Source organism: Eublepharis macularius, chromosome 5 (genome assembly GCF_028583425.1).
Source record: "Eublepharis macularius isolate TG4126 chromosome 5, MPM_Emac_v1.0, whole genome shotgun sequence".
NCBI lineage: Eukaryota > Metazoa > Chordata > Lepidosauria > Squamata > Eublepharidae > Eublepharis > Eublepharis macularius.
In genome coordinates, this window is record NC_072794.1 from 107,864,084 (window position 1) to 107,888,308 (window position 24,225).

The 24,225-nt window shown below is 43.2% G+C and overlaps 1 protein-coding gene across 1 annotated transcript in view; it reads right to left on the reverse strand.

Annotated features, from left to right (window-relative positions):
• GRM4 (glutamate metabotropic receptor 4) overlaps nucleotides 1–24,225 on the reverse strand; it is a 377,446-nt gene that overhangs the window by 222,283 nt on the left and 130,938 nt on the right. The window contains exon 2 of the mRNA XM_054980417.1: nucleotides 22,912–23,128. Within this exon, the coding sequence (XP_054836392.1) occupies nucleotides 22,912–23,128 (217 nt within the window). The remainder of the gene's footprint in view (nucleotides 1–22,911; nucleotides 23,129–24,225) is intronic.

A 24,225-nucleotide genomic window follows, 5' to 3' on the forward strand; every position in this document is an offset into this window, starting at 1 on the left:
AAATGTGGGACTGGCATAAAGAATAGAGGCACAGCTGTATTGCGGAGGAGGAAATACAACACAGAAACTGGAATGAAGCTGCAAAGAGAAGGCAGGGCAGTATGCAGAATATTCTGAGACACAGGTGCCTTCAAAGATATTCTCCTGGATTCATGGGAGCCACATCATAAAATCATAGACTCAGTTAAATAATTGTGCGAAGCCTTGATTTAATTAAATGAGCTATAGTTACTAGGAGTGTGAAAAACAACACAAATGAGCTGGAATTATACCCAGAATTTGCTGCTTCGTGTCATTAAAGTGCTTCCGGAACAGTCAAATATATCTGGGAAACAAAGTTGTAAAAAGCCTACCCCCTCCTAAAAAGTTTGTGTGTTTTGTTTCAATTCTTGCCTTGCAGAGGCAGTGCTGGAAGGCACTAGGCTGGCAGAAACAGGCAGCAGCATGTGTAACTGTTTTCCTTAACAGCAGCCAACCAATCGGACCCCAAGGGGAGAAACTAAGTCCTAGTGCAGTGTTACTCCATTGGCGGGAAGGGGAATGTCCATGTTGCATTTTTAATTTGGTGCTTCCAGGGCATTGAAAGTAGCTTGTTGTTGTGGGCTCTGATTCCTCAGAGGATGTAGACCTCATGGAGGAAGACAGGGGAGAGTGTATTCCAATCTCCTCCAGAGTCAGCCACATGGAGGACCAGGAGGGAGTGGAACAGCAGGAACCTTTGCCAGAGCAGGCTGAGGAATCCAGGGCAGAATCAGAGACAGAAGCTGTTCCCTTACCTGTGCCAGCAGTTGAGACCAGGGCAACATCCCCACCAAGCTCCCCTGAACCTGATAAGCAGCGTAGGGTACGACAGCATCTTGTTATACAGGACAGGAGACGAAGTGCGAGGCTTCAGGCACTCAAACAGTGGCTTAGTGACCTTGAGTCCTAGCAGGATGCAGCACTGCCTTGGAGGTGATTGCTCTTAAGCCAGGACGCCCTTTCCCTCATTGCAGAAGCACCTGCGCAAAGATCCACCCGGCTCTACTGCGACCCAGCTCTGCTCTATCTGCTCTCTTGGGTCTGACCTTTTGGATTTGGCTTTCTGGACTACGCTCCCTGCTTTGTTCCCCGGTCAGCTTAGTTGAACTCCGGACCTTAGTGAAGCTTGTGTTGGACTCCCTGCCCGCATTCCAGCACACTTGTAGAGATTGATTCACAAAAGACTTGCTTTGCTCCAGGGTGGGGAACAGCAGACTGCACAGTGCCATTGACATCACCAATAGGGGTGTGTGATCTGGTATTTGTGGTCTAGCTAAATATTTTATGATCTGGCAATTCTGGATCACATTGGAGAATCCCAGATCAAATCTGGGAATCCAGACTCTGATGGGCTGGATAATTTGGCTGCAGAGGCAGCTGCAGCAGAATCAAAGCAGCAGCGAGTGAGAGGGCAGCAGGTGGCATGCAGTACAGGCAACCTGGCAGGCAATGCTGGCAGGCAGGAGGAGAGTGGTGCAAGGCTGGCAGGGGACAGGAGGAAGCAGGCAAGGTAGATTTCCATCACACCCCTCTACCTCCACCTGAGCTTCAAAAGAGCCCTTCAAGCTGTCACCAGCTGCCTTTTAGACTCCATGTCTCTGGCAGGCCTCCCTCCCCCCAGCCCCACCCCCTGGAGCTCTTGCTTCAGTTTGGGAGGATTCTCTGATTTGACATTGGAGTTTGATGGTTTGATATTGGGATTGTCTGGTGTGACATTAGTACTATTGGGCTTTGTTGGTCCAGCTTGCATTGGGAGAGGGACTTGCATTTAGGACTGGCTTTTGGTCAGGGGTTCCCTTTGTTTAAGGTTTCCCATAGCCTGGAAAGCCTTGGAAATGTTTCCCTCATAGGAAATAATGGAGAGTGAGCGGGGGCAGCTTGTTCAGGGCCCATAGAACTGGACCCTGGCATCCTTCTTCCTGAAACTTGGGGGTCTTTAATGGACAGGAGGGAGTAGGATTGCTGCAAATTTGGTGGAGTTTGCTTGAAAAATGCCATCGCCACCACCACCACCCCAGATAGTTTTCCCCATTATTCCTCATAGGGAATAATGGCCAAATAAATTCAGGATAAATCTGACCCAGATTTCAAGGATACCGAATTTTTTGCTATCTCTGAAACCCAGATCTGGATCACTCCCTTTTGGGGGAGGGGTGCACAACTCTAGGTGCCAGTCCCTTTCTGTGTGCTTTTACACACAATGCAAAGGAAAAGACAGCAAGCAACCAATGTTCATGTGGGCATATACACGTGGGTTTGAGGAGGGAGGGGTCTCCTCCAGCCTCCAAGTCCCTGGCTACCACAAAGGCTTATATTATGCAGATTAGGGTGAAAATTGAAAATAATAAACTATTACCAGCATTGGCCAGCACTGAGGAGGACTCAAGCACATGGATAAGGTTTCTACCCATTTAGTTGCCTTCTGATGCTTTTTTCCTTCACTTAGGTGCCACTGCAAGCCATCTTGGGTCAAGGAACACCAGGAGACACTTCATCTTGCCCAGAAAAGACTTCTTCATCTTTTCTGGGTTCTGATTAAAACTGATAATGTGGTGTTAAATATGCAGAGATAGCAGGGCTGTGCACTGTGCCCAGTTCCATCTGGATACTGAAGTCTTTCCAGTTCAGTATTCCAGAAGGACTGGACTGGTTAGAGACTGATCTCCCTTCATTTTAATGCTATAGAGTCCACCCTCCAAAGCACCCATTTTCTCCGGGGGGGACTTACCTCTGTCATAAGGATCCCATTCCCCCAGCCTTCACTCTCTGCCACCATTCACCTGGTTGGCAGGGGGGAAAGGTGAGGAGAAGGGGCCCAGGAGCCCTGCAGTGCTCTCCTGTGCACAGCAGAGCACTTCTTTGTCACGCCAGGAATGATATCATTCCCAGCACAAGGAAGTGCTCGGTAATAAGTAAGTATTCCTGGTATTCTACCAGCCATGGGGAAATGGTTCACAAATAAGCAGAACATCTAGAAGGCACTATATTTTAGGAAGGTCCAAGCTTGTCTGTACAATTAAACCATTGCTCTCACAGCTGCAATGAAGAAAGGTAACTTAATTACTAGTCATCAAAAATACAAAGAGCAGATACACAGTGTGACTGCTACACCACGGGTACATGGGCCAACATATAAAGTATGAATGATAGACATAGTTCCTTACATACATCTATTTGAGTGAGTCAGCCACAGTCCTTTAAAATGTTCTTAATTTATATACTCACTTCAGGAAACATGGCTGTAATGCTGTCATAACTACAGCAAACCTGACTACCACCGAAATTTTGGAGCCATCTGTTTATTTCCTTTTTACCCTACCCTCCTCTTTTCGAACTCAGGCTACTATATATGGTTCCCCCTAACTCCATTTTATCTTCACAACAGCCCTGTGAGGTAGACTGGGAGAATGGCCCAAAGACATTGTGAGCTTTGTGGATGAATGTAGATTTGAGCCTGATGCCTCCCAGCACTACACGAAGTAGGTTTTTACTGGTTCACTGAGCTTTTACATATGTCAAATAAGGTATGATACAAATTTGCCTCAAAAATTCTCCTTGAAATTTTCCCGTACATTACAAGCACATCTGCTCCAGTCCTTTTGACAGACATTCTCACCTGCAGGATGTACAACAGACATTTTTGGAACTACATTACCCACCTGATGTAGTAAGGAAACAGTTCAACAGAGCCCAAATGATACTCAGGGATAACCTGCTACAAAACAGGCCCGAATGAAACAATAATCGAACACCACTGGTGGTCACATAGAGCTCTCAACTCAAACCAACGCATCATCAGTGACTTGCAACATATGCTGGACAATAATACTCTTCTCTCACAAGCATTGGGATGCAATCCTTTTCTAACTCACAGACAATCCCATAACCTTAAGCAACTTTTCATTCATAACAATGTACCTTGGAATACTGGCATGGACTCTGGAACCAGAGCCTGCAATAATCCAAGATGTCCCCACATTTACTCCAACAGCACTATCACTGGACCTAGCAGTTATACGATCTCAGGATCTTTCACTTGTTCATCTTCCCATGTTATATATGCTGTCGAGTGTCAGCAATGCCCTTCTGCTCTCCACACTGGACAAATAGGCCAGTCCCTACACAAAAGAATAAATGGACATAAATCTGACATCAAAAATCACACTCCAAAATCAGTGGGAGAACATTTTAATCTTCCAGGACATTCTATTGCTGATCTAAAAGCAGCTGTCCTCAAACAGAGAAATTTCAAGGGGAGATTACAATGTGAGATTGCTGAAATGGAATTTATTCACAAATTCAGAACAATAGACCCCATCCACTCCACACACTGGGGCTGAACAGAGACTTAGGATTCTTATTTCTGCTCTAATCAAGCTGCATTGTACCCTGACATCCTGATGCCCTCCCTTGTAACACTCCACCCACCTTTGACGGGGATATAAAGGCTTAGGGATCTCCATTCCCACTCATGTCTGAAGAAGGGAGCTCTGACTCTCAAAAGCTTACACTCTGAAAATATTGTTGGTCTCTAAGGCACAACTGGACTCAGATCTTGCTGTTCTACTGCAGACCAACACAACTACCTGCCTAACTATCCCCTGAATTTTGATGGTGAATTCTTGGTTATTTAGCGTCAACATTTATTTTATTATTTATTTATGTCATCTATAGTCGGCCTTTCTCACTGTGACTCAAGGCAGATTACACAGTATGAGGTTAATACAATCAGTATTAAGTACATTTCAATACAACACCATGAGGTAAACAGATACAAGTTTAAAAGACATAGCATTAGCAAGGATCCAAGACAGAATAGAAAAAATACTGGAGCAAAACATAATCAATTCTAGGACTAACATTAGACAACATGGAGCACTGGTTGTACATAGGAGTACATATTTAAAGCAGCAGATAGTATACAAGACAAAAATAGTGATGAAGTCTTGATCCCCAACTCCCTACAATACAGCCCTCCCATTTGAGTAAAAAGTCTTTTTGAATAGTTCAGTTTTGCATTGTTTATGGAAAGCCAGGAGAGTGGGGGCTCTTCTAACTTCCTCAGGCAGGTCATTCCACAGGATAGGGGCCACCACAGAGAAAGCCCGTGTACGGGTTGCTGCTGACTTCACCTGTGTGCAGCCTGCCACCTGCAGTAGACTCTGTTCAGATGAGCTAAGCTGCCGTGGAAGAACATAGGGAGGAAGGCGGTCCCATAGGTATGCTGGGCCAAAGCCATGAAGAACTCTGCATGTAATAACTAATACCTTGAACTGAACACGGTAAATGAGGGGTAGCCAGTAGAGCGACTGAAGGATGGGAGTGATGGTTGTTGTGGGTTTTCCAGGCTGTATTGCCGTGGTCTTGGCATTGTAGTTCCTGACGTTTCGCCAGCAGCTGTGGCTGGCATCTTCAGAGGTGTAGCACCAAAAGACAGAGATCTTTCAGTGTCACAGTGTGGAAAAGATGTTGGCAGGTCATTTATATCTACTCAGGAGAGGCGGAGTTGAGCTGAGTCATCCTGTAAGAGTTTCCCAGGGTGTGGAATGCTAATGGCGGGAGGCTTCACTGTATCCTGAGGAGGTTCTTTTGCATATGGATTGGTGCTTGATGTGCTAATCTTCTCTGCAGGGCTATTGTCGGGTATAGAGTGTTTTGTTAGCTTGGTGTTTTTCAGAACTGGAAACCATGCTCTGTTCATTCTTAAGGTTTCTTCTTTCCTGTTGAAGTGTTGCTTACGCTTGTGAATTTCAATGGCTTCCCTGTGCAGTCTGACAAAGTAGTTGGAAGTGTTGTCCAGTATTTTGGTGTCCTGGAATAAGATACTGTGCCCTGTTTGAGTTAGGCTATGTTCAGCCACTGCTGATTTTTCAGGTTGTCCAAGTCTGCAGTGTCTTTCATGTTCTTTTATTCTTGTCTGGATGCTACGCTTTGTGGTCCCGATGTAAACTTGTCCACAGCTGCAGGGTATACAGTATACTCTTGCAGAGGTGAGGGGGTCTCTACTGTCTTTTGCTGATCGTAGCATCTGTTGTCAGCAATCGATCAGCAAAAGACAGTAGAGACCCCCTCACTTCTGCAGGAGTATACCGTATACCCTGCAGCTGTGGACAAGTTTACATCGGGACCACAAAGCGTAGCATCCAGACAAGAATAAAAGAACATGAAAGACACTGCAGACTTGGACAACCTGAAAAATCAGCAGTGGCTGAACATAGCCTAACTCAAACAGGGCACAGTATCTTATTCCAGGACACCAAAATACTGGACAACACTTCCAACTACTTTGTCAGACTGCACAGGGATGCCATTGAAATTCACAAGCATAAGCAAAACTTCAACAGGAAAGAAGAAACCTTAAGAACAAACAGAGCATGGTTTCCAGTTCTGAAAAACACCAGGCAAACAAAATACTCTATACCCGACAATAGCCCTGCAGAGAAGATTAGCACATCAAGCACCAATCCATATGCAAAAGAACCTCCTCAGGATACAGTGAAGCCTCCCGCCATTAGCATTCCACACGCTGGGAAACTCTTACAGGATGACTCAGCTCACCCCACCCCTCCTGAGTAGATATAAATGACCTGCCAACATCTTTTCCACACTGTGACACTGAGAGATCTCTGTCTTTTGGTGCTACACCTCTGAAGATGCCAGCCACAGCTGCTGGCGAAACGTCAGGAACTACAATGCCAAGACCATGGCAATACAGCCCGGAAAACCCACAACAACCATTCTTCTCCGGCCATGAAAGCCTTCGACAATACATCAATGGGAGTGATGTTCATGCTCCTGCTCGCTGCTGTTAACAATTGAGCTGCAGCATTTTGCACTAATTGGAGCCTCCTAGTTAACTTAGATGGGAGGCCAATGTATAGAGCGTTACAATAGTCACGCCTTGATGTTACCATAACATGAATCCAAGTGGCCAGGTCAGCCATGTCAAGATAAGAAGCCATCTTCCAGGCTAGAGTGAGGTTGTAGAAAGCATTTTTTGCCGCTGCCTTAACTTGTTTTTCTAGTAATAACGCTGGATCCAGTATAACCCCTAGGCTCTTAACTGAGTCTGCAAGGGTCAGACAAACTCCATCGAAAGTGGGGAGTACAATGTCCTTCAAGATCTCTGCCTTCTCAACAAGCATCACTTCCATCTTGTCTGGGTTCAATTTCAATTTGTTGTTTTTCAACCATTTCACCACGGCTGTCAGGCAGCGATCTAAGATTTCCACTGCATCCTGTGGGGACCTGGATAGCAAGATACAGAGTTGGGTGTCATCTGCATATTGATGGCATCCAACTCCATAGCTGTGAATGAGTTCTCCTAAAGGCTTTATGTAGAGGTTGAATAACATGGGAGATTAGATTGCGCACCGCAGAACCACACAAGTTAGTTCCCATTCTGGAGATAGCTGATCTCCAACGGCAACCCTTTGAGTCTACTCCAAGAGAAACTATTTAAACCAGTCCAGAGCACATCCTTTGATGCCCACTTCTGTTTCTCAATGCCTCAACAAGATGGCATAGTCTACTGTATCAAAGGCTGCAGACAGATCCAATAGAAGCAGTAAGGAGGCATGGCCTTTGTCTATATTCAGACGGAGATCATCCACTAATGCTACTAGTGCTGTCTCTGTCCCATATCCTGGTCTGAAGCCTGATTGGAAAGGGTACAGAGCGCTAGAGTTATCCAAGAAAGTGTGGAGTTGGTCAGCTACTGCTCTCTCAATCACTTTGCCCAGAAAGGGCCAATTAGAGGGATTCAAAGAGTTGCAGTAGCAGTTAACATCTGACAGAGGGCATGCAAGAGCAGTAGGATCAGAGAGTATTTGCCACACAGAAATATCATCAAATCTAACAACATCTCATAGGAAATACAAATCTGTATTTGAATCTGTCATGCAGCTATTAGTATTTGTATTTGAAAGCTGGTCAATGAAGAAAGCTGAACAGAAAGAAAAGTGATTCATTCAAAATGGGGTGTTGTTGAGGACTCGGAGCTTTCTCTCTCCTGTGGGAGGGAGGGGCATTACTTTTAAAACAGACATATGGAAACAAAAGAGTATCTTTGTCTATTTTAAAGCAATGCTTTAACCTCTAAACTGCAGAAGTGTACTAAAAGGGCTGTTCTCTTCCTCAGCCTCTGTTTAAAGCCAAACAGCCTTCTGACTTGAAGAGGAATCAGAATATTATTTTTATTCCAGGTGTAAAGTGAAAATCATGTACCCCAGGTAATAATCACTCATTGTTATCTTGTAGGCTTTTATTTAAAATCAATCTAATCAATCTTGAAATATATACACAAAGACCACAGATATGCAAAAAAAATTCCATATGTTCAAAATAACAGAAGCAGATAAGAATACATGTCATCATTCCTTATCATAGGTATCTTAGATTTAAAAGATAAAATATGATCTTAAGAATCTCATCAAACAACTTTCTGAAGATTAGATAGTCTCATGCAACTCAAGTCTGAGATATTAAGGGGTCTTAGGGTGTGGCTATCTAAAACAGGCTCAGTGATATGAAACCTGTATGATCCTACCCAAATCTATCAATTTGTCACTTTACCTTGGAATCTTCATGAGATCTTTTACAAGTTGAAAACTTTCTCATGGAAAAGATTAATAAACTTGTTCTTGTTCAGAACAAGCTCTTGAGATTAATCTGGGTATACCACTGACCATGGTGCCTTAATTCAGGATATACAGCAAAAAAAAAATGGCTTGCAAATCTGAAAATGAAACTATTATCAGGTCTGCTTCCTTTTGTTCAACTAATATCTATTGCAGACCAGGGTCTGTGACAGTGTTGGAGGAGAGTTTTATGGATACTATGGACTGCCAAAAGGACAAATAAGTGGGTTCTAGACCAAATCAAGCCTGAATTCTCCCTAGAAGCTAAAATGAGTAACTGAGGCTATAGTAGTCTGGTCACATCATGAGAAGACTCACTGGAAAAGACAATAATACCAGGAAAAATAGAAGGCAGTAGGAAAAGAGGAAGGCCCAACTGGATTGACTAAATAAAGGAAGCCACGGCCTTCAGTGTCACCTTCCACTACTGCTGTTGCCCAATCCCTGCATCTCAAGAATTCCACCACTCCCATCACCATTGGAACAGTCAGTTCTCTTCTGCTGATGTGACCGTTGTCTCCTGAAGGGGGCGGATGCATCTTAGTCTGGTGTCACAGCTTTGACTATTCTACCTCGAGTGACTCTGCTAGGAGTTTAATTAAATTGTGGAATTCTCTGCCACTGGATACGATGATAGCAGCAAGCACAGATGGCTTTAAAAGGAATTAGAAAGCTTCATGGAGGTTTGGTCCATCAACAGCCACTAGCAATAATGATTAAATGGAACCTCCATATCCAGAGGAAGTAAACTTTTGAGTAAGAGTGCTAAGAGGAAACAGGTGACATTCCTAAGCAGAGAAAGCATAGGAAAATGGCCATTGCTGGAACCTGGTAGATTCAAAATATAATCCATTAAGTAAGGCAAATTCAGTATTGTACTCACTGTCTCTGTTATTGAGGGGGGGGGGGGAAGCCATCTGAGGACCCCAGTGCAGGTGTCACTTCAGCCTCAAAACATTAGGATTCCCAGCAACATCCTCATGTGTAAGCTCATGTCAGTGCTGGGGAGGGCTGCTCTTGAGGGCAGCAAATGCACATGAATGATAATTCAAAGTTACAATTAAAAGGTTGCTTTCCCCTTTATTCCTGCCTCTTAGACAGAGACATAGTGTTATTTTCACTGTGATGCAGATGAGCTGCTGCTCAGTATTTGGAAGCCTCAGAAGGAATGGAAACGAAGGCAGTAGTAGAGAGCCCTATCTGCACTGGCACCCATAGGCCCCTGGATACCCATGAACACCAGCCATGTGTGGCAGCGTATACCTCAACTAGACAGTATGTGTGGTGGAGAGTGCCCTCAAATCATAGCTGACTTATGCAAACCCTTGGTGGAGTTTTCATGGCAAGAAACTAACAGAGGTCGTTTGCACACACTCAAAGATGCATGCTTCCAGTTATATCCCAACAACTATCCTGGTTCTCATGGCTGCTACATACATACACTCATATGACCTGTACAAGATCACTAAGTAAGCACATCCTTTATCTGTCCAAATGTCCAGCTATATATAAGATGTTTATCTAATCCTACTACTTAAAAAAGCAGTAAGTACCCCACAAATGCACCCATCCCTGTAGAAACTAGTGGCTGTTACTCTGTGCCAAGAATTCATTATGCAACAACAACATATATAAGAACAAAGTCACATTTGTACACTTGCGTATATGAAAGTTCATTACAGGTAAACGTAAAAAAATTCATGTGAGTTCAACCAGCTGATCTATATATAGCCATGATTCATACCTGCATAAATCCATGCCATACTTGCATAGTTATACCACTCCTCATCACACCAAATGCATCCTCATCCATTTCTACCCATCCGTTTGGAAGTCCAAATACATGTGCACGTAAAAATGAGACCTGCTTGTCAAGTTAAAATTATGAAGAGCAAAGATTCCCAAATGGGTTTCTTTGTATATTAAAAGCACAGCCAGTTCTCAAAACCATAGTAGCAGAGAAGCCTAAAATTAACACAGTTCCTATTTATAGCACTTTGATTAGAAGCTCGTCACCTCGAAGTTTTTATTCCCTTTATCCATTTATAAGGCCATAACACAGTTTGACTAGAACTAAATAGCCCGATGTCCCACGGATCTCACCAGAACTTAATGTGCCATTCAGATGCAGTTAAATTAGTAATAGACAGCAGTCTGTGCACCACAGGGCTCTAGCTGCCTCAGAAAGCACTCTTTAGTTCCTGTTTTTCTCTCTCTCTCTCTGAACAGCATATGCAGCAAAGAGCCAGAAGAAAAAGGCTAGCACAGAGACAGTGACAAGTTCTAGCCACCCTCACTTCCTGTTGTACATCTTGAGGGGTGAGAAGATAACAGGCTTTGAGCTCATAGCCACTAGTACCAATACACTTCGGGGGGGCGGGGGACGGAGAGCCTGGGCTCTAAATTTGGCAGTCTCATTTCCCATCACGTCTGACTGGGACATGCTGCAATTACAATAACTGCAAGCATTGCCACAGCCAGCTCTCCTTCATCAGCATAGTCAAGATTGGCTCATCTATCTCTGTACAGTCAGCACTCCCATTTTGTTCTTTCCTGTGACTCCTGAGGGTGGAGGGTGTTTGGACAGGTGCCAGCAGCCATCCAGGACAGCAGCCCAATGGGAACTTTCATGGTAAGTCAAAGGGCCAATCTGCCCTCTCAAAGAACGGAGCACCATGTCTTCTAATCTTCCTAATGTCATCAGTTGTACAGCACTGTTCTCTACAGTGACCTCCAAAGGGAGAGCCTGGAAAGGGTGTAGCTCACGCTGCTTCCCAGAATGGTAATCCCTTCTAAGCATCCTATAGCAACAGTCAGCAAAATGCTTTCTCCTTCCTGACAAATCCTTGCTGTGTTTTGCTGAGCATGGAATTTGAGAACGTCCAAAATCTCCAGACAAGTTAAAGCATCTGCCTTTGGGGATAATTTCACTAAATTGGGTGAGCTGAGCAATACTGCCAACTTCAGACTCAGTTAAAAGCTAGTAGTATTTATAAATGTCTGCTCTGTCCTGGAAACTACCCAGGCGGGTGATGGAGATGGAGAAATAAAGGAGCCTTTAAGCTGTCTCTTGCTTGCCCATAATAAAAAGCCAGAAAGGGGAGGGGAAATAGAAGCCTAAACATAACAGTAAGAAAAGATATCCCCTTCTCATTCATGTCTTCTGATCTGTTCCAGTCCCTATTTTCTTTCCAACCAGTGCTTGATTGAAAGGCGACAGAGGTGGGAGCCTTCCTAGAAATTTTAGTCCGGGGTTCCCCAATGTGGTGCCAGGAATGCCTGCCAGCATTTCCCCTGGCCCCCACAATGCTTTTCAGAAAGTGGGCAGAGTCATTGTAAAGTAGGGCTGTTACTAGCTTTCCTCATTCAAATGAAAGAGTTTACTATGGGTGCAATAGCAACAGCTAGAGCAGGATCAGGATGTGTGGTAAGCATTAGGGCTTCAGACTTTCCTTCTTTTTATTTCTCCTTCTCCATTTCCTTTCCACCATGGGCTTTCTTTCAGTTCTTTTTATTCCCCTTCTGCAATTCTTTTGCAAAATGAAGGACAGTATTGTGTTTGGCTTTGCCATCAGTGGCAGCCATTTGGGCTTTGGCTCTGCCTCCCATGACAGCCATTTTGGAGTGGCACTCACCACCCCCTCACAAAATTCTAAAGGTGTCCATAGGATCAAAAAAGTTAGAGATCACTGTTATAGCCTCTTTGGTTGGGAGCATGTCATCTGTGAGCTGCTGCTAGTTTTGATTACTTAGTGGTGATGAGAAAGCATTCTGTGTATGCTCATAGTCACTCTTTCCACTAATGCTACAACTACAAACTTCCCAGAACCGTCCTAACTCAAACTAATCTCTGCTCCCACAAGAAGGCTAAGGCCATGAGAAGGGAGAGGAGTGAATAAAAAGAGGAAAAGCTACATTGGAAAATGCTTTTTAAAGAGGGAGAAAGAAATGGGGAACAAAATATTGAATGGAAAAATGGGCAAGAAAGGAATAAAGAGGGGAAAGGAGTTTAATCTAAAATAGATGAGTAAAAAGAGTGAGGACAACAAGAAAATGAAATGGGGAGATGCCAAGGGGGAGAAAGAGACAGTAACGTGGAGTGGGAAATTGAACGGGAACATGAACCAAGTTCACTAATGTTAACATTCAACACCTAGTAGGCAGCTTCTGCCAAAGCTGCCAGCCCACCTCCACTCAGCTTGGGAGCACCAGACCAGAAAAGGGGGAGGGGAGCCTAAAAGGGACCAGTGGCCAAGTGTCACAACAGCAGCCCCCATGAAAGGTGGGGAAACCTCCCCAAAATGTCCCTCCCTTTTCCAGGTGTCATTTTGAGTTGTTCTGGCCACTCTAAAGCCCATGCAGTTGATGTCTCTTTTGTGTGTCGCTGCTCTTTTTATGTTTTGTATCTTTCTGTTAAAACTGAATAAAATTTAATATTTAAAAAAGCCCATCCAAAGGATTTTCCCACTAACCTTGCTTTAAAAAAAAAAACTTTACATATTTTTCTACACATCTGGAATTTTCCTAGGTTTGCAAAAAATATACCTTAGAACTATATGGGCCCTCCTTGTGGATTTTTTAAACTTGCATTGTGGGGCCACCCAGGGCTACATGATGGGGAAAACATCCACATAGAGCTCTCACCACAAGATCCTTCATCAAGGCTTTCAAGTGCCTGGACACACATACACTTATGCACTCCCCCCCTCCCCCAATACCACTTTAAAGATCAACTGTAAGCACTGGTTGGTTGCCAGCCAGCTGCTGAACAAATGATTTATACTTCAGGGAATGAATCAATACAATATATGGCCATAGACATCTTTAATCTTTCAAAAGGATTAGGCTGCAAGGGGATGTCAGCGGCACTGCACAGCTTTTCAATTCGCTTTTCAATTTGGAGAGCTAGAGAAATGGCTTCCCTCCTTCTCCTTTCCCTTCCCACTACAAGTCTCCCCTTTCCCCTTCCTTTCTTTTGCCAAAATTAAGGGTGGGCGAGACATCCAGTTTCATACAGTGGATGAATTCCTCTGTAATTTGTTAGCCATTTATTCTGCACTATCAAAATGACATCAGTTTCACAAGCTGCATTTTGGTCTCTGAGTGTGCATTCTCACCCAGTAGAGGATCTGTCTCACTTTAGGGAGAAAAGGAGAGGGAACAGGGAAGATATTCTCCTCCCCACAGAGTAGCCTGGCCTAAACCAGCACGGAGCATGTGGGAAGTCAGAGCAAAGTAAGAAATGGGGTGGTTCAATATGCCAAATATGAAAGGAGATGAAGATCCACCTGAAAGCATACTAGCACCCTGCTTTAGGTGCAGGCAATGCATGTCTATGCTTGGAGTAAAGAGCAATGCATTCCTTTTCTGCCTGTTGATAACACGGTGCTTCTGGAGTACATTTATATACTACAGTTGGCTCTGTAATCAGGCAATCTGAGAGCGGGACCACAAGTGACGCCTGACACAGGTTGGACACTAGTCAGCTTCCCTCAAGTTTTGATGGGAAATGTAGGCATCCTGGTCTTGCAGCTTGACTCTCTGACTGCTGTCCAATGGACTTTTCAACTGTCACTTGTCCAACATTCCGCCAAGCTGCCTACATTTCTCATCAAAACTTGAGGGAAGCTGGCAAGTGTCCAACCTGTGTCAGGCGTCACTTGTGGTCCCGCTCTGAGGCAGCCACCTGAGAAAACAGATTTTGGAGGGTGGTAATCTCCCATCCCCCCATTTACCCAACTGCTGCCACCACCTGGGAGTCAGAAGTGATCATCTTCCTTACCCCCTTGCTCTTCCAGGCCTCTTTAAAAGCAGTGCAGCAAGCCATGTATACCAGTTCCTGAACACTCAACAAATACTTTCTTGTGAGGCTTTAATCACCATTTCTGGTTACCTGTTGTTAGGGCAATTAAAATGGTGCCAAACTCTTGCAACAAGAAGTAATTGGTTCAAGAAGCCCTATATGGCTTGCATGATTTGCCATCCTTTTCTGTATGAGAACTGTGGCAACTAAGAAGTAACAAAGGTGGTCTCCTTTGGCTGTCAGGTGTGGTCATTGGCAGCAGCACTGAGGGCATTTACTGGTCCTGACTTAGTCAAGTAAAGGGCAGTTTTATAAATATTTTAAATAAATAAATACAGCTGCTACTGTCTTCTCAGGAGGCCAAATACCTTGATCTGCCACTGTCCTAGAGGACAGGAGAGCACCTTATGCTGAACACGCAGAATGACAAATGTGGAAGCTGGGAACTGGCTTGAATATACAGAATCCACAATGTAGAATGATGACTAGATCTGAAGGACTAAGATCAAGCTTTAAGGGTTCATCCTTTTCCTCCTCTTGAGTCAGCATGTGTAGTGAACCAGTGTTTGAAAGACGGATGAAGTAGGTCACTTGAAACAAAAGTTCTTCTTCTCAGGTTTAAAGCATAACTCTAGCAATACAGAAAATCCTGGTCACACTGTTGGTATGGCAGCATTAAGGACACTGGTTAGTGCAGACTGTAGTCGCTGGACCTGTGCTTGGGATTGCCAACTGGCCTGGAGGATAATGGCCCCTCCCTTTAATAGAAACAGCAGAAGCTTTTCAGGACATGGAGGCAAATAGCATCACCTGGTAAATAACATCCCAGTAAGCTTCTGTTAAAGGGAAAGAACAGGGTTGCCAATGCCATCCCAGTGCTGGCACCCATTAGGACATGGGTACATGCAAATAGAATTATAGAATCACAGAGTTGGAAGGGACCTCTAGGATCATCTAGTCCAATCTCCTACAAAATGCAAGAAATTCCCAAATACCCCCCCACACACACACACAGAATGACATACAAGTGTCATCATATACTTCATACCCCCCACACAGATGACACAGAAGTGTCATCATGACATCAGTGTGATGCTCTAGGAATCCTAGCACCAGAAGCAGGGTTGCCAACTCTGTATTGGAAATTTCTGGCGATTTTAGGAGTGGAACTTAGAGAAGACAGGGTTTAGGAAGGGGAGGGATCTCAACAGGGTATAATGCCATAGAATTCAGTATCCATTTTCTCCAGGGGAGTTAATCTTTGTCATCTGGAGATCAGCCGAAATTCTGGGAGATCTCCAGACCCCAACTGGAGGTTAGCAATCCCATGTCTGGCAGTGATACTGTGGTATCTGCATAATGCCTATTCTCCCCCCACCCCATTAGTCTACCAAGCAGCATCAGGAAACCAAGACTTCTGAGTGGGAATTCTTCAGTTACAGCAAGAAACCTGACAGCCCAAGGCAGGACATTTTTTTCTTCAGACAGTTGGCAGCTCTGTCTCTGCTTGACATTGTATATCAATTTCCATTCAAAATGGCCATGTGGATAATATGGCCTATGCCTAAGGATGAACTTTCTGGCACAGATCCACAAAGAAAGAGAATATGCTGAAACTTTACCCTCACCACAGGGAGGCGCCAAGTCCACTGCCATCATTCTTTTCTTTCTGGCCATAGACTCTGGTACCTCTAACAACTGCATAACAAGCAGATATCAAACAGTGACTTTTTCCTGGCAGGATAATGCAGAAAGAGGGAAATCTTCACCTGTTGATTTCTGCCTACCAGGCACAGAGTTAAGAGGACAGTGCATCTATACATTAGAAGGTGGCAATATGCCTCAAGCTAATACATTCTTGGAGTAGCCAGTACTACACCATAACATTATGCCAGCATTGCAGGAGCTGTTTGACATGCTCAGCAACAAGTTTTATTCATCCCACAGTGAAAATCATAGGGATTATGCGGCAAATGCTGAAGCACCATCTACTGGTGCTGGAATTATTCACACCCATCAAGAATTCTTCTCATTCTCTTACCATAACATGCCTACCCTCATTTGTTTCTCAATCCCCTTTCATGACTGAGAGTAGAAAAAATGGCTGCCCTGAAAATACATTAAAAGGCAAAAAAGCTACCTACCAAGTAAGTTCTAGAGAGCTTGTTGGGAGAACAAAAGAGAATCAGCAGGGGCAAAATTTCCCCTAGAAGAGGCTGCCCATTCATGCTAAGAGGGGGGCCTTTGTGCCCACAGTGCAGTACAGATTAAACAACTAAGGAACCTGAAATTCATCTCCATCATCTTGTGCTTAAACTGGCTTCTCCTCACAGCCCTCCTACTAGGCCCTATAGATGAATTGTTCTGCTGTTGTTTTAAGCAAGTTGTTTTAAGTAAGACTCAAACTCCATTGAAGTTTGAGTCTGTGGCTTTTATAGGGATAGTAAAAAATCAGCAAGGAAGTTCAATCACTTACTCAATCACCTCATGGTTTATGTCAGTTGTAGTTAGCACAGTCAAACATGTACCAAAGTGTTTACTTGTCTTCATGTTTGATTGTGCAACCAACAACATAATGGTGGACATACAGTCACATACTGCTGTCCCTTAGATTCCCCTACGTGCTGTTCTTTCTGCCACCAATGGTATCTCCCCTTCTGCTGTTTGCCATGTCTTTAAGGCACAAAACAGCAACATTTTCATGGTGAGGGCTTACATTCATAAGGTGTCTCCTTGTGTTCCTTATCGTTGCCTGACTCACTAATCATTACTGGCAAAGCAGGTGAACTGACAGATCTGCAGTAATTCACACAAGCACATTCTCAACTGCCTCATGGGATTTGTACTTTTTACACGCACATGTTATGTTTGCCAAATTCTACCTGTTAAAACCTGTTTGAATAACAAAAGAGGTGTCTTGGGGCCATGCAACCTGTTTCTTCACAGATTTGTATCCTACACTCTGCTCAGCCAAATCTGAAGCATTACTGTAGTCCAAGCAGCCATCCACCAAAGAAAGTGCTTCTTCTGCCAGTGGAAGGATCATTGTCATAGGAGGAAGGCTTCCAATGTACCTGAAAAGAGTGGTAGGGTGCAAGTCACAGTGGTTTTGGCTCATCATGCTCACATATCCTGGTGTTTTTTAATAAAACAGACAGGAGAACTCTTCATACAGGGGGAAGTTAGTTCACACGTGTACATTCTCTCTTTTCTAAAAAATAAAGATTTATTTGAAAAAGAAATACATGTACATTCTCATACTGCTTCATAGGAGTAGCAGTTGTTATTCACAGGAAGACGTATTTTTCCCTAGCCAATTGCATGCCCTGTGTTCATGATGAACAGCTGCTTAGATTGGCTGTTTTTGTGTTCATCATCTTGTAGCCTATGAAGCAATTTAGGTGTGGAAGCCTACAACAATAGCAATTGCACAGGGGCAAAGCTGCCCAGACATGGTACTCAATGTGTATTTTGAACAAAAACGTCAAAGTAATGTGGTGCGGGGTCTCAGTTTGCATGTGAACCAACAATTTGGTCACGGTACATTCCATTTCCAATCATATTTATTTTCAAGTTTTCAGCATCTCTGAAGTCAGAGATCTTGGAATTTGGTTCTACATTAAGAAACAGCTATCCTAACTTCCCTAAATATAGAGAACCTAAAGGTGGGACTTATCATTGTCACAGGGAGTAAACATGCCTTAAAAATGATGTGTGTGTGTGTGTAGTAATCAGAAATATAAGACCCTCCTGACGGTGAACTTCAGTTGTTCCTTTGTGTTCTAGTTCCTGTCAGTCCTCCAAATGATGAAGCATATGATATCATGTTTTGTACTTCATTTGTGTAGAGAGGAATGAGACATGCTGGCTCATGGAAATAATTTAGGTGGGTAGCCATATTGGTCTGTCATGGCACTGTAATGGACTGTCTTATCTGCACCTTGCTAAAAGATCTTACTATCTCAAAAGAAAGATTTATCTTTTACTCTAGAATAGCTTTCAGCAATTAGTAAGGCCTGTCAAACAGAACTTGTTCTTTGAACAATCTGCTTATCAGTACATTATTTATATAGGGTTCCTTATTGTTTTGCCCCTTCTCATCAAAGTACACAGACACCTTTCTAGAGTTTATTTATTTCCTTTATTGAAAATACACCCTAACAAAGCAAGTTATCAAAATATATATGATTATTAATAAAAATCCTACAAAAACAGAACACAGAAAGGCAATAAGAATTAGGTTTGCTAACATTTCCTAATTAACTCTAAGTTTAAAATAATCAAAGTTTCTATGAAATGCATTACAATGCAAAGATGAATTTTTCAGCTAAATCTTCATGAGATTTCTTCCACTCAGAACTCTAACACACAATCTGAATTTGCATGTTTTATAGGTTATCTTATGCAAATATCTAAGATCTTTTCACATGATAGCATAAGCAAACTATGATTGGTTTGATACTTCATTAAATATTCATAATTTCTATTGAATAACCTAATTAGCCAAAAAAATGACATTATATCCAACTTGCAAAACAAAACTATAAATCTGTGAGAAATGACAGAAAGAGTTAAGTTGGTAGGTCACCATTGGTTCATTTTCTGATAGAAGAACATTAATCTAGATAGAGTCCACTATTTTTAATTAGTTGTCAAAGGTTAAAAGGACACCTGTTTTGGTTATCTAACATTCTGAAATAAAACCACACAGTTCATGCAAAGTTGAGAAGTTTGACTATAATGCTAGTGTATTGCTTTATACTGCTTAGTATTAGACATGGGCATGAACAAAAAAAACCGAACATGGTGTTCGTTGTTCATGGCCATCCACGAACAACAAACAACGAACATTAACGAACATGACCTGTTCATGAACATGTTTGTTGTTTGTGGGGGCCAGCAGGCTCTCCTCCAGCCATCAAGATCCCTACCACACCACCCCCAGAAACCCTACCTGAGCAGACAGCAGGAAATGTACCAATAATAAATAATAGCTTGGCTCCGGAGCCTGGCAGCAGCCCTGGAACCTGAAGGGGAAAATCCCTACTGCACCACTCCCAGAAACCTTACCTGAGCAGGCAGCAGGAAAGGTACCAGTAATAAATAATAGCTTGACCCAGAACCTGGCAGCAACCCTGGAACTTGAAGGGATAGATCCCTATCCCAACCACACACACACAAAATTCAAGCTCCAATGCATTCTCCCTGTCTCTCTCTCAAAATGCCACAAGCAATTGTCTCTCCCTCACTGTCTGCAAAACCAGAGCTGGGAGCCACCCTCCCCCCTGCTCTTTGCTCCCTTGTTGTGACAAATTTGGAGCTCCACACTTGAAAGGAAGACCTGCCTATCAAGCTAAATTGGGCTTAGACTGGGGTTTCCAGGGCAACAGCAGGAGTTCAGACAAAGTTCAGGCAGTCCCTGCCTCTGGTTGCCAAGGGAATTGATTGCAGGTGCCAGATTATCGGGCTTGATGAACAGCAATGAACAGCAACGAACAATGCTTGCAACGACCACCTGTTCATTTGGAATGGGGCCTCATGAACAGCTTGTTCGCAAACAGCTGATTGGGCTGTTCGTGGCTTTTATTAGTTCATATTGCTGTTCGTGCCCATCTCTACTTAGTATTGCTTGCTGCAATATGCCTTTAATCTATATTACTGCAACAGAACAGCAGGATTTGAGCCCAGTGGCATTGTAGAGACCAACAAGATTTTTAGAGTGTAAACTTTCAAGAGTCACAGCTCCCTTCTTCAGACACGAATAGGAAATGCTCAGAGATCTCCATTCCTTGTTGGTCTCTAAGGTGTCACTAGACTCAAATCCTGGCTCATGTAAAGTTACACTTTCACAGAGGTGACACATTTCCCCTTGACAACTGCCCATGAGTCCCTCAGGCTGGCTTGATTCATACTTGAGAACTCTCGGGTTAATCTCTCTCCCAAGAGAAACTTCCCTCAGTGTTTGGTCTTCCAGGGGCAACCAGCACTTCTTCTGTAGCCCAGTTCTTCTTATAAATGCTGAATGGACCAGATTATAACATCCTTCTCCCATCAGTCAGCAAGACCTTACAAACCGCCACTCCTCTGCAAACAGTTACAATAATGAATTCAGCCTAGGATATGCAATTAAAAAGGCTTAAGCAAGATTTATAGCAGAATTATATCTGTAGGGTATTACCAGTGCCTAACATTTGGACACTGTGTGGTCCTTAAAAACAAGAGATTACAATGAGTTTGATGTGCTGGATAAACACATAAACACACAGGCTTTTGTCCAAGGTTGGAAAGCCTTCTGCAACTAGTCTGACTGGGAATTAAAGCGAACACAAATCAAACCAAAACATTAAAGTGACAGCCACCTTCCCAGAAAAGCTTCAAAAGCCTCATTCCGTAGAGAGTGAAAGTCTGGAATCTAGCAAACTCTTCAGCATCTTTCTGTAAGAAAAGATCAAAGGCCCATTCGCCATCATTTTTACTCACCAGTGCCCCTGCCTGTCTAGCACCCAGAAATTCAGCAGGTAAAACTTTTCTGCAATTGAGATAAGGTGGGAAAAGCATCTCCTCAACTGACAGTTGTTAGGGTGCTCTAAAAGGTAAATGAGCACAACCAGTAAAAATGTGTCAGCTTTGCTGGCTTTACTATTCTTTGAACTATTATCCTATTTTCACATAGAATATTCTCCCATAAGCCCTCCATTCAAAGAGAGAAAAGCAGGTCCTTCACTGGACCATATAATGCTGTGTAGGGGTGTGCACACAAAAAAGATTCGAGTTTCCCAAAGAGGGACAACAATTTCGAATGACCTGAATCCCAAAATGGCAAGCTGCTTCAGGATTCGGGTGTGTAAACTGCTTCAATATGCTCTGTAAAGATTCGGGAATCTTTATGGCGCACACTGAAACTCAAAGCAACTCTTTTCTTGCTGCTTGGCGGATGGCTGCTTGGACTACAGTAACGCTTCAGATTTGGGAGGGGGAAGCAACACTTTCAAAAGCAGAAGTGTTGCATTAGAATTCAAATGCTTCGCCTCTTTCTTCATCAGGTGAAGAAAGTGGCAGGGCATTTGAAAGCAACACTTTTCTTGCTGCTCCGGTATGAAAAAGCGGCAAGAAAAGTGTTGCTTTAAACAGCAAGAAAAGTGTTTAAGTGGCAAGAAAAGTGTTGCTTGAAACTTCCCGCCCCACCGTTTTTTTCCCCTGATGGGAGGGGGAGGATTTGCATTTGAAAGCAACACTTTTTCTCACCACTTGTGGCACAAAAAGCGTTGCCTTAAGTTTCAAACAACCTGCCGCTTTCTTCACCTGATGGTAGGGGGAGCCTCCTCCCCCTCCCATCGGGGGGGGGGAGGAAAAAGCAGTGGAGTGGGAGGTTTGAAAGCAAGCTTTTCTTGCTGTTTCCAATGTAAACAGCTAGAAAAGTGCTGTGGGCGTGGCTGCTGCCATTTTGCCCAAAGCTTCCCAAAATGATACAAATCACTTTGGAAAACTGCTTCAGGATTCGTGAATCGCTTCAGCAATGCTGGGGCTGATTTGGGAATCCCAAATCTTTCCAAATCAGGCCTGATTCAGGTTAAAAACCCAAATCAGAAACCCAAAGTACACATCCCCAATGTTGTGTACATACTAGGAACCTCATTGGATTGGCTGTGCTCGCAAAGAAATAGTGTTGCTGTCCATTGTTGGTAGATAGTACACAATGGGTTTATGTTTTAAATGTAGTTCTATCTAGAATTATGGCAGGGTTCACACTAATACTGTGGGAGGAAAAGCGGCCTCTGTGTTAGAAATGTGCAAAACATAACATTACATTTTCTTTTTCCCATGCACTATCTTTGCTTTTGCAGGACAACAAATCCAAATTCACAGATTCTTCAACGGAAACAGAAAATCATGTACACTTTTGGCCTTCCTATTCTTTGCCCACCCCTGTAGTAACAGTTGTTCTACTGCTACAGTTATTAGAACTTTTAAAAGCTTTCATGCTTCCCTCATCTCTCACAGAAGCAAGAATCTGATGATATCTCCTGCTTGCCAACGTCCAGTCAGGTTGTTGCAGTCATGCAGCTAGCAGCCCATTGCTAGATAAGCATTTGTATACTGATCAGCTCCATCACACTGCCTCATTACAACATGGTACTTGGCCTTTGAGAACAATATCAACCAACAGCAATAACTCTCTTTGAGTCCTTACCACTACTTAAACAATGCAGTCAAAGCAGAGCCACTATTTACCCATCTGGTACCTCCAGCACAATGAATGTATCATAGTAGAGCTTTGAAATGACTTTCTGCAGCTTCCAAGTCATATGAATTAAATGATAAATGCATCACTTTACAACAAGACATCCAATTATCCATTGTTCACAAAGGTTCCGCCGTCTGTATTTCATCCCACTGCAGGTGGAGTTATTTATTGTTATGCCTTTATAAGAACAAAATTGTACTTACCATCCTCTCTGGATTTCTGAATGAAAGCCTCCACTCCACTCTCACCATAACTGCCTTCAGAGGCTAAGGTTGAAACATAATTCCATTTGAATGCTTTGACAATATCCACCATAGCTTGGGCCTGGTAGGTGTCTGAGGGGACGACACGGGAAAAGAAGTCATATCTGCTATTATCACTCAGGTCAGGGGCAGTGGAGGCATAGCTTATCTGGGGAATCTGTAAGAGCAAAGCAAGAGATGACAATATTATACTTGAGAAATCCATAAACCATAAATTAGCATCTGAGCATCTAATCTCTAACAGACTGGTCCATGAAGTGGTAAATCAATTGCTGCTGTTTCTCCTTACAAAAAAGGCAGAGGTGAACTCTCAGAGACTAGTATTATTCCAAGACAAGCAGTCTCTGATAATCCATGGAGTTCAGTTTGAATAATGTCACAGCATTAGAGGGCAAGGAGCACCATAGTTCAGAAAAAAATCTGAATGATCATGGGATCTACCAAACAGCAAATCAGGAAACAATCATAAGTAGCCATATGTTTGTTCATGGCACATGCAGAAAGAATTGTTTTGAACATTTTTATGGAAAATCAATGAATGTCAAGCCACTTTTCTACTTAAAACTAGCTTGATTGTTTTACTGCAGCAAACACTATCAAAATACTTCTAAATGCATGCATGCTTCTCTCTTTCCATGGTACAGTTTTCAAAGATTGTGACCATAGTGTTTTTTATGGAGGTTTAAATTCATACTAGCTTCTTGGGCTAGAAAATGACCACAAATGTTTCTTTGCCATTTAAATACACAATAGAGGAAAAATACCAGGAATTACCAGCAATTCCAAATGAAATGCATTTGGACATGTACTAACTTCTATGCTCCAGTTATCATGCCAAGAGTGATGAGTCACACTATGTTGGATCTACCATGAAGACTTTATTTCAGATGTGCAATGTGAGTGTTGCACCTACAAGATGGAAACCAGTCCTCTTTTGCTCATGGCCGAAGCCTGTGGGAAGAAGCAGCTTCACCCCCCCGCCCTGCCATTCTAGAATTCTTAGACTACCCTATAGCCACTATTGGCTCCACTGCAAAACCACACTACTTGCATGGCTACACATAATTTTCACAATAGATCCAATAGTGGGTCCACTGGGCAGTTTGAGGACATGAAAATGCTTGTAGGGTTTGAAAGCTGAAGCCAGTTGTCCCCATGCACCGTGGCCATGAGTAGAAAAGTGAATGTTCCAACCTCTTGCAAACAGCAATAGTAACAAGAGGAGCAAATTGTTCCAGCCTGCTGCTCCTTTGG